This window comes from Aedes aegypti, chromosome 3 (assembly GCF_002204515.2).
Source record: "Aedes aegypti strain LVP_AGWG chromosome 3, AaegL5.0 Primary Assembly, whole genome shotgun sequence".
Lineage (NCBI taxonomy): Eukaryota > Metazoa > Arthropoda > Insecta > Diptera > Culicidae > Aedes > Aedes aegypti.
This window is the reverse complement of record NC_035109.1, coordinates 13,855,642-13,874,295: the sequence shown is the minus strand read 5'-3', so window position 1 is coordinate 13,874,295 and position 18,654 is coordinate 13,855,642. Positions and strand designations below refer to the sequence as shown.

The following is an 18,654-nucleotide window of genomic DNA, read 5'->3' as shown; positions in this document are numbered from 1 at the left end:
TATGGGTTACCCTCATTATTTGGCCTTGGTTCCACGATAAGCACAGTAAAATTATAAATTTTCAGAATACACTACATTACATTAAGTTGCTATGCACGTGATAATTTAACTCTTGATTTTCTAATTTTCTCACTTTATGCTACATTTGATTTTTTGTTTAAAATATTGATCTAGCACTGTAACTTCTATACATTATAAACTTGGAACAATGCAACGCCTTGTCTTTTATATATATACATTTTCATTTCCAAAAATCAGTCATTTTTCATCAGCACACACTGTAGGTCTCAGCGGAATAGATGTTTTATTTTCAAAAAAAAAATCATAACATTTGAACAGCTCAACCGATTTCCAGTCTTTTTTTATGGAATGAAAGCTTAAGATTTCAACCTAAAAAATATAAAACTAAACAAATATTTACAGTTTTTACTAGTTTTTTTGGAAAATTTTATAAGTTTTTCATCTAATTCATTTTTCGGAGTTTTATATTTTTTCTGAAAACTTGTTATTGATTTTTTTTAAACAAAAAATCTATTCCTTCGAGAACTACAGTGTGTGCCGATGAAAAATGACTGATTTTTTATTTTCAAAAATATATATCTCAAATAATAAAAAAACATACATAGCTGAAAATTCGACATTAAACGTAAAATTTACTAAACTTTCAACAAAAAATGAGAACCCTATGGTCCCGAGGCCTTCAAAACACGAAAAACAAATATTATTGATTTTTTTTATGGAAAATAAAAAAAAATGTGAAATTTTATATTTTTTTTCCAAAAGTCAATATTTTTAGCTTTCATGCCGTCCAAGAAAATTGAAAATCGGTCAAGCGGTTCAATGGTCATGATCTTTAACAAAATAAAAAAAAAATGCGAAAACGCGATTTTTCTGGTCACCCTAATAAAAAAAACAAGAGCACGTTTATCCTTATTTCGGATAAGGAACAAAATAGAAAATTTTCACGGAAATCGGTGACCCACTAGATCGGTTTTTCATCGAATGGATGTATATAGGGGAACTGGGGGTGTAATGAACACACTAAGCAATTTTCATGCTCCGGAGGAATGCTATCGACTGAGGGAACTGGCAGTAATCTGTTATTGGCGTTGCAGTCTGTGTAAATCAAAAGCTGATTCGTTTCAATTGTTCGACGTTTCGATGTATTTAACACCTTTTTCAAGGATTAGAAAGGTGTTAAATAAACGAATCAGCTTTTGATTTACACTGACTGCAACGCCAATAACAGATAAGCAATTTTCATGTTTTCTTGCTTATGAAGCTGTCAGATTCTTTTTCAATAGCTCAGAATTGAAGAAGGGTGTTAATGCAATGTAACAAGTTGAAATATTGTGATAGAAATAGAATTTTATCAACATTATTTTAATTTTGAAAATTTCTTTCCATAGAGTCAATGTTCCAAACATGTGGGTAAAATGAACATGCAACGGGGGTAATATGAACATACACTTGGGGGTAAAATGAACATACAATGGGGGTAATATGAACACATGCTGGGGGTAAAATGAATACCGTAATCCGGGGGCAAATTGATCAGTGGGGCGAGTTTGGTCAGGTCGGTACCAGAAAACATTTCCTCCGAAGGATGCTGAAAGCTTCGTTGGCATCACAGACATTCAATGTTCTCTTGTTTATGGATGTCTAATGATGATGTTGCACTATTTCATTTTTATAAGGCTCAGTTTCGCATAGAAATATTCACACTTTTTGAAGGTGTAGGCAATACCGTTGGAAATGTCGGTGCTAAACAATCTACTGGTGCTATGCGTACATGTCAATTTTGAGTATTTAAAATGTTGTGTAAGCTTAACTATGAACTGCTGAACTCATTTTTGACATCATACAGCATAGCAAGTATTGCTGTGTGCGTTTGAAATGCAAATATAAAATGCGGGAACACCAAATGCGGTAAGATTTGCAACAAGGAAGGCGAAGTCAAAATTTGATTTTCTTTGCTAGGTTGGTGGTGATATGCATCATGGTTGCTACGTATCCTTTGGTTACTTTAGGTTACCGCATTTGAAGCTCAGTTAGACTGGATTTGAACGTCAAACGCAAACAGCAATATAGTTTTTTTGCTCATAAAACCGTCTATTCTAAAAAAATGAGCTCATTTCAAGGGAAATTGCCTACATTTAGGCGTATTAGGCAGATTTTCAATGTTTAATTTTGCAATAAACACTGCAACACTTGAGTTGTAAGAATTTTGACATCATTTTCAGATTCAGGAGGCCTAAATTTATTACGTACGGACATTTTTCATTCTTAAATCTGCTTTGTTATATGGTGATCAATTTCGCCCCAGTGTGTCATTTAAATTTTTTGATATTAAAACTATTTTTATGATATGTTAAATATTATTTCATGAAAAGTCGATTACATAAACTGATAAAGATCAATGGAGTACTGATTTTGTCGAAATTTATTAGACAATATTTGAATTCCCAAGGGTAACACAACAAAAAGTTGTAAAAAAGTGATCAATTTACCCCCGGATTACAGTACCATTCAAATTGACCGGGTTGCGGCATGATTCTGGTCATCTGGTACATGATCAATGCATATCTCACAGGAATTCAGGAAGCTATGGAACGTTTAGCTGCGACCATTTGGATAGTTGTCGGTTTCTGTCTTTGTATTTTCTCCGGAAAACTCTCGGCATCTGAAATAAAATTCGGTAGTATTCGCCCTGCCATGGTGTTCATATTACCCCCATCTAGAGTGGTTCATTTTACCCCCAAAGAATCAGTATAATCAAATCATTTGTTCTAAAAACTTAGAAGATAATAATACTTTCAATTTCCGTCTACTTATCATAAATACCTTAAAGATATGATGTGCTTCGCAGTTCAATAGACTTCTGATGATTTTTGTCATAAAAAACTTAAATTCCACGAGTGAAAATTAACAGCATATGAGAAAACGGAGAAGCGTACTTTGGTTTTGTTTGCTTTTCCAGATTTAGACAGTTCTAGATCGCGCTAGAGTTGTCGAAATAGTTTCTTAGTTTGAGATTTAAGGATGGTGCTATGTTTTGCATAGATTTATAGCATAATTACCGTGAAACACAAACCTGTTCATTTTACCCCCCCCCCCCCTGTTCATTTTACCCACAGTTCCCATATATAAGAGTGGTTCAAAAAATCGTTTTTGCTCCCCACCGCTCATTTGATTCGAGATCAAATTCTGAGTGTCCTCCCAAAATTTGAACTCATTCGAATGAAAATTAAGACTGCACAAGCCCTTCGAAGTTTATATGGGAATTACTATGGGAAAAGCAAGCAAATCGTTCAAAAGGTCACAGTATTTGTCCATGTGCTCTTGGGGAGTAGCGCTACATTGATACTGTGAGATACATTCATCAGTTACAACTTTGCCGAAGACCGTTTTCAAATCGGACGCCTCAGTAATAAGTTATTAATTTTTATGTGAGTTGCAAAACTTTGACTATAATTATTGGGCTGATCTGCAGGCATCAGTGAAACATAATAGCCACGAGTTGTGTGTGCTATCTTTCACGCCAGATGCAGCAATGTTGCCTGTTCTGAAGATAAATGAGCACTGTAGAAGAATTTGCAATTGGATAGAAATTAATAACTAATTACTGAAACTTCCGATTTGAAACCGGTCTTCGGCAAAGTTGTAGCTGATGAATGTATTTTACATTGTCAACGTAGCTGTAATTCCTAAGGCCCCATGGGCAAATACTATGACCGGTTGAACGATTTGCTTGCTTTTCCCATAGTAATTCCCATATAAACTTTGAAGGCTTTGTGCAGTCTCAATGTTTATCTGAATGAGCTCTAATTTTGGGAGAACACTCAGAATTTAATCTTGAATCGAATAAGCGGCGTGGAGCAAAAAAGATTTTTTGAACCACTCTAATGGCCTTCTACGACTTATGCTTCTACTCATTGACCAGAGGGTTTGGAACCGTTTTGCATATCCATTTCTAGTAAATAGTACATTATTCTTGCTATTATCATTTACGGGACATTTACATGAATCTTCAGTAGTGTCATCGATCATTAGACAAATAATTGTTTCGAAAAATTGAAAAACTTTCGTATTAACGAAATCCATTCCTTTGCAAAAATCATAATTTTTATTAGCACATAAATATATTTATCTCTTTCATGTCGTCAATCATAAGTTTATAAGAAAGAGAAGTATCATTTATTAAATGAAAATGCCTCAACGAAAATTGTTTTGTACAGTGGGATTCCGTTTTTGGCAACAAAGTTGAAATTTTCAGTTGCCAAAAACGGAACCGTGCCAAAATCGGAACCCATATTTCAAATTTTATTTTTCGACTATTGGTTTTGAAAGCATCATCACAATGTTAATACATCATTTTTATGGAATCATAAGGCGTTGAGACTTGGAAAAGGTTCACTTCGAAGCATTTTCCCGAAGGGTTATACTATGCTATGAATCTATAGCTCCGTAATATTAAATCTGGCAAACGATTTTCTGGTCGCGTTTTTACGCCTCAACGCCTTCAATTATTTTTTAGAAGCTTTATGCATAATTTTTGTATAAGAGGGCCTTGTAAAACCAATAGTCGCATAAGTGACATTTATGGAAGAACTGGACATTTTCTTGAAACTATGAGAGAAAACGAAAACAAAAATGTTTTCTTTTAAAGACGTATTAGCGAATCAAAAGCGCCGGGTATTGCAAAACGGCATGACCTTTTTTTCTAATTAAATGAACATTTAAAATCAGTTTAACTTTTGGACTTTAGCATAAAATATAAAATCTGAAAAATTCGGTAAGTTTAGAATTGCTCCTTCAATTTATGTTTCTGATAAAGTAAAGCATTTTATAATGAATGGTTGACTGTATCAAAAGGGTAAACATAAACATGAGAAGATGCATAAATGTCTTATAATGTAGAATTTAATTTTTACTTGAAATAATTTTTAATTCAGCTTTATATATGTTTTACACCTGCCTTATGAAATCAACTGAAATTTACAGGATCCTATTATGAAACCTCAAGAACCTTATAGGAATCAGGTGTCAGGTTCTCATGAGAAGTCTACAGAAAAAACGCTTGAGCTTTGAAGCATCTTGCCAAGCATCCGTAGGATCTCGCATAGAGTTCTCAGGATCTTGCTAAGGATTTTGCTAAGAATTAACAACTTGGAATTCCGCTGCCATGTTGCCGTAAATTCTCAAGTCTCCGATGAAAAAAATTAAAAGTTTATTATTATTAGGCTACCACTAGCACACCTCAAATTCCTCTGGGAACCTTTTCAAAACCCTCAAACGTTCGCCGAAAATATTAGAAATACTACTAGAAATTCACATTATCCCGCTTAAAATTTACAAGACGCCCTAGAGTTTATTAGGAATCACCGGATTTTGGACATAATCCTCCATAACCAGTTATACACTCTAACGATTCCTCAAGAAGCTCTCAGTGTCCACTTGGAATCTGCAGATATCCTCATGAATTCGTTAAAATTTCTGCAAAGTCCCACAAGAACGACGAATCCCTTAAGGATTCTCCAGGGTACAGTTAGGAAACTCATAGACTCAGCTCGTAAGGAACATTTTGATGATGTTAAGACCCGTATCCTTGATTAACAATCTTGTACAGAATTCTGGATCGTCTCTTAACAAATCTAACGCCTCATAGAGTCTATAGAAAAGAGAGAACGTAGCTTTAAATTAGAGATGTACCGAATAGCACTATTCGGCTTTCGGCCGAATACCGAATAGTTGAGAAATTATTATTCGGCCAAACGAATATTCGGCCGAACATTCGGCCGAACATTCGGCCGAATAATGACTCAATATTCGACGGAATAAAACCGTTAATTTCGGTCGAATAATACCTAGTTTTTAAATAGGGATAGCTTCCACGGTGAAGAATTGATCGGAATGATCGTTTTAAGCTTTAGAAACCGTGTGAAGAAAAAACAAAAGTCAAAAGTTCTGAGGATTTATATTTCTAAAGGATTTATATTTTTATCTTATTGATTACAGTTTTGATCCATTTAACTTTTTTAGGAACTAGGTTAATACGTCGCTTTATTTTTCATCCGACTTCTGGAAGTGCTTCATATTAATTGGAGCAAATACATCGCATAGGGTCGGTGTTCCCTTAGTAAACAGTCCCCTATATTCGCACTAGTAGCTTTTTACGACCGTTTTTCTATAAATCGTTGCAAAATATTTTTTGACATGAATGTCAGGAGTTATTTATCTAAGTACCGTAAATTCGGGTGAAATTGATGAGTAGGGTGAAATTGATCACTGTGTCACTCGATTTTATTTCTTTCTAATGGAGCACAAATATCATTGTAACCCACAGTGAATGAACGTTGTTTGTCGTAAGCATGTCCAAATTTTGTGTTGTGAAGTTTTTTGCGTTCAAAAATGTTCATTTCTATGAAAATAATGTAAAATTTCAAAATCTTATACGGTGCAGTATTGACAAACATCAATAAACTTCTAGTTCTAGACAAGGATTTGGGCATGGCATAATCCTGAAAGTTTGTTAGGATACTTAAGATATATCCCTTAACTAAATTTCATAACCAAAACTCATACCAATTCACTGATTTGGTTAAAATAATTGAAATTCTGATAGATATCAGGAAATTCCCTAGGAAACTGCATACTTTTAGGCGTTTTCCGCGTAATTCTTGAAATTTAACTATTCGTTATTTATATAAACATTGCATTGTTAAGAATTTTACAAGCATATACGGATTCAGGGAGCTCAAATTTATCATATAGAGTTGTTTTGAAAACTAACAATAATGGCATTGACAAGTGATCAATTTCACCCCGAAATGAGATCCTGTGATTTTTTATTTTAGAGATATTTGTTAACACTAAAATGACATTTGTTAGAAAATTTCGGCACATAAGTCGATGAGGCTCTCCTGCGTACTTGTTTTCCTGCATTTAGTTGTTTGGCATTGTGAACATTATAGAAATCAGACAAGAAAAACCGTGAAAAGTGATCAATTTCACCCGAAATTACGGTACCATTGATTCACAGCTCAATTTTGTTCAAGAAATAATTTTTTGCTTAAAATTCTAGCTCCCTTGCACCTATAGTACACCTACTGTTCCTATAGTAGAGAAACTTTGTTTTTTTTTGTTGAATAAACATACGATTTTAATTTTTTTTTTGTTTTGCCTACGCCGTAAAGCTATTGGAACAGGAATTAGAAATAGTGCTACTATAGTCACATGTGTTCCTATAGTGGCACAAGCGATAATAAATGCAAAAGTATGAATTTTCGTTGTTTTCATATTTTTTACAAAACCAAGATGAAAAGCACTTTCAGTTTACGTAAAAATAATGCCACAATACAATCCATGCAAGATGAGTGAAATATTGAATGGCTTGTATATTGAGCAGCATCGTAATGCCGTAGAACGGAAAAATTCTCACATTTTTAAACATTTAGTATCAAACTCCATTCATGGAATCCATCAAAGGGAAAATTTGATGTATCATCACTTGAATAAATTAATCATATTTTTTTTATTTTGTTATCAATTTATTTTATTTTGTTATCATTCGGTCATCATTTTTCGGCAGACCGAATATTCGGCAAAATCAAAATATTTGAGATATTCGGCCCGAATATTCGGCCGGCCGAATATTCGGTACATCTCTACTTTAAATGGTTGACGCAGAAAGATCAATATACACAACAATACCACAGACAAAAAGACACTCTCAGTCATATTTATCGCACACTTCAATGGTATAATTGAAAATAAATTGTAGTTTGTACTCTATTCGCTTTTGTCATGTTATTTAATGAAATTTAAAAAAAAGTTATGATACACGACATTTTGCTGTACATGTTTGTATCTATTATTGCGGTGTGTTTTTACATACGCAATGTATATAAATCCATAATAATAAAGACAGCGAGGCAAAATTTATGTTTGTCCCTCTGTGTGAGTCATAGATTTTTCGTTGCTCTTATGTCGGTGCTGGTGCTATGTTCGAGCAAGCTGTTCCAAATTAGAAGAACATTGTTTTTTTTATTGTATCACCTACTGGCAGACTCAAGTGGGCTGGTCACTCAATATGAATGCCTATGAAAAAAGAATGGTCTTAAGTTGAGATACTGGTGGAGATTATTGGTCTCATGAAAAGTTGCCTATGTATGACCCATGACCATTCTGAAGTAAATAAGCGCGTACGAAAGTCCTTAGTAGTTGGTGAGATTTGGGGAAACATCGATGAAAATGGAGATCTGGAATGTTATCGGTGTGGAGTTGACATACTATTCAAGTGACTAAAGCAACAGACACGGTAATATTTCCAAAAATTTACAAATTTAAATGGTATTGAAAAATGTTGCCAAAAACGGATCCATTTTGTTGCCAAAATCGGGGGGTGCCAAAATCGGAGCATGCCAAAAACGGAGCATGCCAAAAACGGAATCCCACTGTATTTGTATCTGACGAATTCCATGTCAAATCGGTCAGTCACAGAACTCGACCATCTTCGATTTGGATTAAATTTTGCAAATGTTTTTGGTATGGTAGAATAAGTGTTTTCCATAAAAAAATTGATCATTCTGACTCAAGTGTAACTTTTGAAAATGGCCTATAAATTTTTGCATGCAACTTAGGGGCTGTGCATTAATTATGTAAGGGTTTATGGGGGGAAGGGGGGTTTGAGATTTCTTACATGCCATACAATTTATTTTTAATTTTCATACAAAAAATCTTACCATGGGGGGAGGGGGGGTTGAAAAACCCGAAAATTGTCTTACGTAATTAATGGATCGTCCCTTATTTGAAAAATTGTAACTCGGAAACTGTTGGTTTTAGAGAAAAATGTTTTATGAAGAAGTTGAAGTGAACCGTTTGGACTATGAGAAAAAAATGTACACTGAAAAAATATTTTATTAATTTTCATAAAAAAATCACAAATAAAACTTAAATTTAAAATTACACAAAAACCCCATTTTTAATATTTTTTAAACTTTCACCATAGAATCTTGATAGTAAACAGATGTTATGGACAAAGTTTCATAATGGAGAAATTTTTAATAAAAAAGTTTTTCTAAGAACAACTTTTGGTCGACTTCCAAAATTTTGAATTTTTGTCAAAATAAATACGTTCTGATGATACAGTAAGCATCTTTGAATGATTCTAAGCCATAATGATTATATGAATAATTTCTCTACAAGTAGCCATTTTCGAATTATATCAAGTTTAATGTAAAAAATATTGTTTAATTAATAAAATAGGCCATTTTCATAAGTTAATTCCGTTTCTCCATTAATAAAAATACGTTTCCGAGAGTAAAGACCATATTACTTTCCACTTATTTACTTTCCTTGATGGAGAATCGCGAATAACTAATGAAAATGACCTATTTTAATATTTAAATAATATTTTTTTGCATTAAACTCGATATATTTCGAAAATGGCTACTTCAAGATAAATTATTCATATAATCATATTGGCTTAGAATCATTTGAAGATGCTTACTATATCATCAGAACGTATTTATTTTGCCAAAAAATCAACATTTTTGAAATCGACCAAAAGTTGTTATTAGAAAAACTTTTTTATTAAAAATTTCTCCATCATAAAACTTTGTCACAAACATCTGTTTACCATCAAGATTCTACGGTGAAAATTTAAAAAATATTAAAAATGGGGTTTTTGTGTAATTTTAAATTTAAGTATTATTTTTGATTTTTTATGAAAATTAATAAAATAGTTTTTCAGTGTATATTTTTTTCTAATATTCCAAACGGTTCACTACAACTTCTTCATACAACATTTTTCTCTAAAATCAACAGTTTTTCTAATCAAGTTAGAATTTTGCAAATAAGTCGCATGCAAAAATTTATAGGCCATTTTCAAAAGTTACGCTTGAGTCAAAATGATCAATTTTTCTATGGAAAACACTTATTCTACCATACCAAAAACATGTGCAAAATTTAATCCAAATCGAAGACTATCGAGCACGATTTTTATTTTTTTCGACTCATTCTGGATGGAATTCGTCATCTGTATTAGTATTTGAAACTAGTGGTCCCGGCAAACTTCGTCTTGCCATCAAGTAAGCTGTTGTAAAACGTCACTCGAACCGTCTTCACTCGATTTTCCAATTATTTTGGAGACCTTCCCGAAATTTTTCCTCTCACGAAGACGTCGCATCCCTTGTTGAGTGCAACAGTGAAAAACTTAAGTCGATCCGTTGATCCGTTCTCAAGCCATTTCGTGACATACAAACACCACTCAATTTTTATTTATATAGATACAGTCATCTCTCCCTTACTCGATATTGAAGGGACCATCGAGTTAGGGAGGTATCGAGTTACAGAACACAAAACCAATGCAACTGCGATCCAAGGGACCATCGAGTTAGCCATGAAAACCAACTTTTACTATGGTTCTCTAACTCGATATCGAGATATGGAATATCGAGTAAGGGAGAGTTAACTGTAGATAGATGATTCATCTGACAATAGTTCGTCTTAATGAATAAAAATATTCTAGTTTACTACATACCTAATTCGATTTGCAAATCATTCAGTTGGTTCAGTAAAATTGAACAGATCTTCAAACTAAGTTCGAATTTGTTACAAGGTAGGTCATTCCTTTCAATCTTACCCCAATCATCGATTAAACCCCGTATAATGGTTCTTGATTAATTACAAAATTACAGGTCGTCAACGTTAGCGTCTCAAAAAAGGTTTTTTCTAAATGTAACAGGGTCTCTATGATCACAGCGACCTGATCCGGATCTTCCAGAGGGTTTCGGAAACTAGACATGCGCACCTTTCAATTAGGTCAAACAGATCTGAAATCCCTTAGTCGTAACTTTTTGTTAGGAACTAAGTGAGTTTAAGTTTCATGGGACCACTATTCCGGATTTATTTACATTATGAAATAAAGTAATAAGTTTACCCAGCAGCATAGCCTCCCGATGGTCGAAGGTGGGATGTTGCAGAACGCTTTCCTGGCCGCCGCTCCACAGCACTGGCGACATGCTGGCCATGCATTTGATTCGCATCTCTCCGTTGACGTAGTGATGAGGTCCAACCACCACGCTGAGCCCCAGGTAGCTGGTGATGAGCCCGTGCGGGTTCTGGAAGCGTGGATAGCTCACCAACATGCTCGGTTCCAGCACCAGATTGTCGTTGATGTACCACTGCAGCGTGGTAGCCGGATAGGACCGGCCGGAAGTACAGTTGAGCTCCAGCGTTTCACCCATATGGTACGAGTCCCGCTCGCTGTCACCGCTGATGGTGGGGCCGTCCTTGGGAATCACTGGGTTGAAAATTTTACAAAAGATCATTATTATGGGAATGAACGACCTTATGGGCCAGAACTGCTACTAACCTATCACATCCATCCGACCATCACCCTGTACGGAGTCAAAGCTTGGAGCTTCAGCGGAAATTTCACACCGATACAACCCGGACGATTTCAGCGTCAACATCCGCAGCGTCACTTTCGAATGATTGGAATGATCCGTGTCGACACGAATGCCCTCGATTTTATAGCTCTTGATCGGTGGATTTGCGGACGGCACGTACCGATAGAACTCTTCGTTGTCTTTGTACCACTTGACGGAGTAGAGCTTCTCCGACCCGGAGCCTCCCTGCCCATCGCTATCGCCATCGTTGTAGTAATCGTCACGATAGATGTAACGATTCCGAGGGTGGCTTCCTCGGATGGACTCTTCTGGATTGGTCCGTGCCCCTTTCAACTCGTATTCGCATTCTAGTTGGGCTGAGCCACCCCTGAATTTGTATGCAGGAATGTGAATGCGTGTGAGCTGCAACGGAAAGATGCCTGGAAAGACGAGAGAAAACAAATAAGATGGCTTAGGGTTCATGAGCATGAGCATGAGCATGAATGACAGTACAATTCGTAGCTGGTACTCCGTGCTTAACCAGAGCAATTGAAGTTGTGTAGAGATTCAATAAATGGTGCTTGGGATTAGATAACTATTCTCCATGTGCATAGATCAAGAGTTCGAAACTAAACAAATCAATTAAGGCACCGGCCACGTCCTTGCAATCATTGAGGAAGGGGAGGAATATTGATTAGGCAACCGTTGTTACTATAGACCGAGTATATCTTTGTATCTACACAGTTGTCATGGAAACTATATTGGGTTAGTGGGAAGGTAAGGTAAGGATCATGCCTAACCGGATCCGAAAAAAGACTCGATTTCAAGTTTTAAAAATGCTCTTTAACATCGTAACTATACTGCCCATAAACACATAATTGTCCCATATGAATAGGAAATCCAGCAAACATGGGACTGACATGCATTTATGGGCAGTATAGCGCACTTTTACTTCACCATTTTCAAATTGACTTTCGAATTTGTTTGAATGTTTAGATCAGCACTTTTTCTCTGGAAAACGGAAAACTTCCAAAGAGGATATAATGCTCTCGTGACCCATTTTTATTACACGTCCCATTTGAAACCTCTTGACTAACTTTCTGCTGCACCACACTGAAACAGTGGCTTCACGTGCACAGCACACGTGAAAAAAAGTTTACTTTGTGCAGCCCTAGTCTGACTGTTGCAATGGGAGTAAACTCCCAGCACGAAGATGATTAAAATTTTTACTTTTGCTAGTTCGAGCGGTAAAACCATGCCGAACGGTGGGCTTGCAAGTTGCACTTTACCCAGAAAATATCCTCAGTTAATTGATGGTTTTTACAGTTTTCAGAATCCCATCCAACGGCATCGAAAAAGAACCTAATTATTATCCGAAGCAGAAAACACTCACTTTTGTAATTGACTTAATGAGCGATGAAACACTCCGTGTAATCGGCATTCCTCGACGCAAACGTGACATCATCTTTCCTGGTACAACATTGGAGCAGAATTCCCACGTTCGAACCATATTACCTGCACGTCGCCGCCTTATTGAACGATCTATCGTGATGCTTGATTCTGGATCCCGGGAAACTTTTACGTTTTCAGCCCGAACCAACCGCAGCACAGCACAGTGCCTTGCCTTTTTTCCGAGGGTGTCGCCTTTTGGTGGACTGCAAACATGTTGCAGGAAGCAGAAAGAAGTGTTCCGAGAAAGACTATTAAAACTTTTTCTCGACCAGGCGGTTGCTTCATGTGTTAGAATCAACTGAGCAGAAATGCACAGTGGTACAAAGCTGAGCAAAAGTAAAAAAAAGTTTTTCAAATTCTTTCATTAATATTCCTTATTTCTAAATAGTTTCACCTCAGAGCTCCAGATCAATTGTTGTATATTTTGATGTTTTACTTCAAGTGAACTGCCAAGATGTCTGCCTTGAATGACCCTCTTATTCATTTTTATAAATTATTATTACAGTCAACTCTTCCCTACTTGATTTTTTGCACCTCGATCACGAGCTAGAGAATAGACCTGTTCATATTTGAAAAAATGTCTGGAAATCTACCGGTCAAGCAGTACAGTGAATTCACATACTAAAAACAATGTCTGGTCAAATTTTCAGCTAATGTGATAAAGATTTCAGATGTTTTTGCTTCAAATTAAAAATGTGTTTTGGGCTAATTTCAAGCTTTAAAAAATCATAACTAGCATGTGGAAAATCCAAACCACTTGCTATTACCACTATTTGAAAGTTAATTCTATTCTGTTCAAGTTTGTTTAACACGCAAATAAGATTAAATTGAGTTTATACATTGTTTGATCATGATTTGTTCTCCACAGTACCCAAAATCACAGTTTTCTGAATATATATCGTAGAAAAAACACACATTGACATTAGTTTTTCAGACCTTAGTCAACAGGAATCGAATGCCCAAAGATCGAACACCGCATCGCAACCTCATGATAGTTAATTCACGCATGACACATGTACCATTGCATTGCTTTTTCTGTCCGAGTGATGTTTGAGAGAACACTCCCTAAAAATAGTGATTTTCAAGAACCTCGAAGCACAAATCTCAATCAAACTATGTTAAAACTTGCTCCAATCATAAAAGTGAGTTCGACAAAAGTTCGTAGAATTAAACCAACTACTATGTAGAGGTATTTTAGATCTTTTTTGGTGTTCCGTTCGATAGCTATGAATTTTTAAAGCTTGAAATTAGCTCAGAAACACATAATTGATTTAAAGCACACCTAAATTATCTCCAAAATGACTGAAATTTTGACCAGAAGTTCATTTTGACATAAAAAATCAAAGTATTGGTTGACTGGGAAATTTCCAGACAAATAAATAGGTCTACAAGAGAACCATGGTAAAAGCTGGATTTCATGGCTACCATGATGGTCTCTTGGCTCGCATTAGCACTGGTTTTGTGTTCTCTAACTCGACATCTTCCTAGCTCGATACTCCCTTCAATTTCGAGTTATGGAGAATTTACTGTATTATTTATTTTTATAAAACCTTTTTTTCGACACGGGCGAAATTCGCAGCTCAGAAACATTCGTGGATGCTCAAGTAACAATTACAATGAGGTTTGTGTTTTAAATGCCATTTGTCTAACTAACAAAATAAGGTTTGAATAAAAAGGACCCACTATTTGAAACTGACTGGTTTATATACCAGTTTCTCTTATGCATAATTTTATAATTTCATTCAAGTGCGTAATAAAACCGATGTGTTCACAAGTTTTAAAACTTGAGCTCGTATTCGAATGTCACACGTAACTCTTGAAAACGAACTATTTGCAAAATACAACTTGAGGTTTTACAGACAAGTTTTATTTTTTTTTACTGTGAGTCTTCGTCTACTAACGATTGAGAAAGGAAAAATAGGGGAGGTCCCCCAGTACCGTTTAGCACCCAATACCGGACATCATTAAAAATGAAGAAATCATGGTCTAATCAAGATGGTGTATTAGAAGAAAAGAAAGTTTTTATAGAGAAAAACTTTTGTGTTTAATTACACATTCTTTATCGAAAAATAGAAATGTTCGAAAACTGATAAAAATTGTGTAATTTTTATTCATATGGGAACTAGGTGTAAAATGCGCCATCCTCGTTTTGAACGAACGACATGTTTTGGAACGTTTTTTTCACCTGGAATTATGGAATAATGCTTCTCTATTTATATTTTTAAGTGTTTTTCGGGCAAAACCCGTTTTGAACTAAAAATAAATCAAACGTTTTTCGCTGTTTTCGTTGCAAACTTTTATGGTTTTCTAGATAATTTTTCAGGTCGATCAATAATTAAACTATCGCCGAAAATCTGTACACTACCATAATTTTATTCCATGCGGAAAAAGTGTTGAATGTTTCCTCACAAGCATATTGAAGGATTTAAACTTGAATCAACTTGTGAAGCAAAACACGAGACGAATAGAGACATAGTATTCGGATTCAGATTGAGTATCACGTCTAGTACTGATTCCTTGGCAAAGGTACCCAAGCTTGACAGATCGCAGTACACTTTTCGCGACATTCTAGATTTTGGGCAACTGCAAGGAACATGGGGGTCTTTACTTTATCTGTGGCAAAACGCTCACTCCTATTGTTCACGCCTAAATCAACCGCTCCGGTGGAAAAAGTGACCCACTATCCCCTACAGCAGTGCTTCCCAAAACTTTTTCAACTTTCGCCCCCTTGAGGCCAACATCTATCTGGAATCGCCCCCCTGATAGGTGATTTCAATATTTTATGTAATTAGTGCTGCACGTCAAAAAAAAAAAAGTCTTTGACTCGCATATCACCATACAATTACTTTTATGTACATTTAAAAATATTTTCTTAAACATCGATGTCTCAAAATTATTAGGAATGATATACTAGATTGCAATTTATAACAGCAATTTTAACAATATTTTGCGTGCATTACAGGCTACTGAATCAGTTTTTGATACAAGTTCAGCGTAATTTGTGACGTAGTTGGGGAATGATTCGTTAATGGTAATTCCATACTGATTTGGTCGGTGTTCAGACATACCGGACTACATGTTATTCTGGCCTTGTGTAGATACGTTAACTACTGCGCCAATTTTGGTTTTTACGATGCTATTTTGATACAGAACTTTTATCGAATAGACAAGTTTTAATATTACAGCAAATAAATGCAAATATTGTGTTGTTTCGAATGTTTGGAGCACATTTCCTTGAAACTACTAAAAAGCACTTTGTCCAGTTTGACTAAACACCGACCATTTATCTTTAATTTCTACAACTACTGCAATAATTTTAAGAAATTGTGAATTAAAAAAGTTTGACGTATCTGGAAACGATTTTTTTTCATTCAATCCAATATATGAATATATGAAAATCCAGAATGTTTTTCAAGTCATATTTCAATGCAATATATAAAAGGGTATGTAACCAAGAAAAAAATGTCTCTTAAATGATTTGTACCATGAGAAATGAAAAGAAAAAGTGTAACCGAATCTTCTTGTTTTCTGTAAAAAAGCTGGATGCCAATGAAAGAAATACATAGCTTCCTAGCCTCAAAGTTGCCACATAAAAAAATCCTTTTATAAAATATTGGGCATTTGCAAAAAGTTCTAAAAATTCTCATATACATGTTTTGTACATCCAAAATATGTTGTGTTTTAAATGTTATCTGTGACCTATCATACAACCTTGTGAAAATCTCAAATACCGACCATTCTTAAAACTTCAATTATATTGAAAAACCTGAATGCATGTGTTTGACAATTATCAAGTGTAGTCTATCATAATTTTAAAATTACCCTGATTTGAGGAGATATATCGATGCAAGGTTAAATATTCCTAGAATCAGTTTGGAATTGATTAACCTTCAGGTGAGAGTCCTAAAAAAATATCAGTAATTATTTTCAAATGCTCCTTTGTTAGCCTTTTCGCCCCCTTTCTGAATTTTTCGCCCCCCAAAATCTATTTTACAAACTTTCGCCCCCCTTTAGCCTGCAAATCGCCCCCCGGGGGGCGAATTCGCCCACTTTGGGAATCACTGCCCTACAGCAAGGAACATGAAGAGAAACATAAACTGCGGGATCACTGGTTGAGCACTGAGACGAGACTCGCGAAGACGGTCTTCTTTTTCTGTGATTGCTAAGTTTTTTTCTTATTCTACTTTGTGTTTATACTAATTATGCGCAAGCCGTTCAAACCCTCACATGAACTTCTCAGCAAAAAATGATTGAGTTTGCATCACATCGAAACATAAATAGCCGTTTGAATGAAATTTCATGCCAGCAAACGCAGTAGACATTAGAAATAATTAATCTTCTGCTTAGATTTATCAGAAACTAGGGAAAAAACTGCTCCGCTGACTGAGGTTTTTGATAACAGTTTACTTTGAACACAATACTTTTCACTTTTTCAGCCATAAAAACGGTGGACTGCATTTGACGTTTCGTGAGAGGGGAATCTGGGCTGCATATGACGTTGATATTTTTCCTCTTCGCGAGTCTCCCTCAGGTTGAGCACAGTTTACCATACACAACAATCAGCAGCTCAGCTGATAATGACAGCTGTCAGCTAACGAATGTCATCCAGATGGTACTCAGCAGGTGTGCATCGACCAACAAAGTACAAACCAAAAAAATCTTAGATTTACACGTAACGTTATTTTAGTTTCAATCATGCAAAGCCATCTCTCATGTATTCTTCAATGATAAAACCTATAAACACATCTATTATATCCAACATTGTTACCAAATTCCTTAATATTGAACGCAAAACGTGCTCTCTCAAAAAATGTTGCTTGCAAAACGGCTCGGTTTACATGATTTTCTCGCTGAAAATTAAATCATAAATAATGCACATGGAATGACAAGCCGTCGATCCATCCATGTGCATTATTCTTGGCAGAATATTCAGCGTGGAACCATGTAAACTGAGCGATCTTGTTTGCAATTTCACTTTCAAGATGCAAGAAAGCATGCAACATTGGCGAATGTTGCATGTAAGATCATGAAATGTTTCAGTTTCACTCAAGATTGCAAGCATTTTCGAATGCAATGAGACAGTGTACATTATTTATCGTTGATTATTCAGTTTTAATTTTACATGATTATCATGAAAATTTATGCGCCAAGTAAATTTGAGATTTTTTTGCTGTGTAAGTTACACGTGAGTTACTCTGTCTGGCAGATTCCTGACATTTCTGGAAGGTTCAAAGTTGGAAAATAATAGAATGTTCTAGAAATCTTCGGAGACTGTATAAAAGGCGCAGACCAACCAGGTACGAGGCACAGTATTTTCTGACCCGGAAACGGTCAAGTGCTAAGTGTAAGTAAGTGAAGTGAAAAGTGTATTTAGCTGACGAAAGTTCCAAAAGTGAAGTAATACAATAGTGAAAGTTAAATCACCCGTGTTTTCTTTCCTGCAAGAAAGGAAAATCCAGTTTGAGGTACTGCGGCGCTTCAACATTTGGTCTGTTCGAACCGGATACCTGTAGAGTTAAACTGGCCTACAGCTCCGGGTTCGCTATCGTAGGTTTTGCTAGTTAATGAAGCGATTAGTAGAAATAGAGTCCTTCCTCCCTGGCCGACGCGGTGAACATACAAGGAAACCCCAGCCGATCGGTGCCAACAGTGACATTCTTGCAGAATACTACAGGGTGTGCAAGAATACACAGGGTGTGGTCTGCATAACAGATAGTGAGAGGTTCATACCGATCAGCGAGAGGATCGGTATCGTCGAAGCCTGTTATTGGCCAACGAGGTGCACAATAGAACCATCCGTTTACCCTCA

At 35.6% G+C, this 18,654-nt stretch overlaps 1 protein-coding gene across 1 annotated transcript in view; it reads right to left on the bottom strand.

Moving 5' to 3' along the window:
* Positions 1–18,654, bottom strand: part of LOC5573307 — a 77,976-nt gene that overhangs the window by 1,165 nt on the left and 58,157 nt on the right. The window contains exons 2-3 of the mRNA XM_021851630.1: positions 11,378–11,833; positions 10,943–11,305 (exon numbers count right to left, since the gene is read on the bottom strand). Of these exons, the coding sequence (XP_021707322.1) occupies positions 10,943–11,305; positions 11,378–11,833 (819 nt within the window). The remainder of the gene's footprint in view (positions 1–10,942; positions 11,306–11,377; positions 11,834–18,654) is intronic.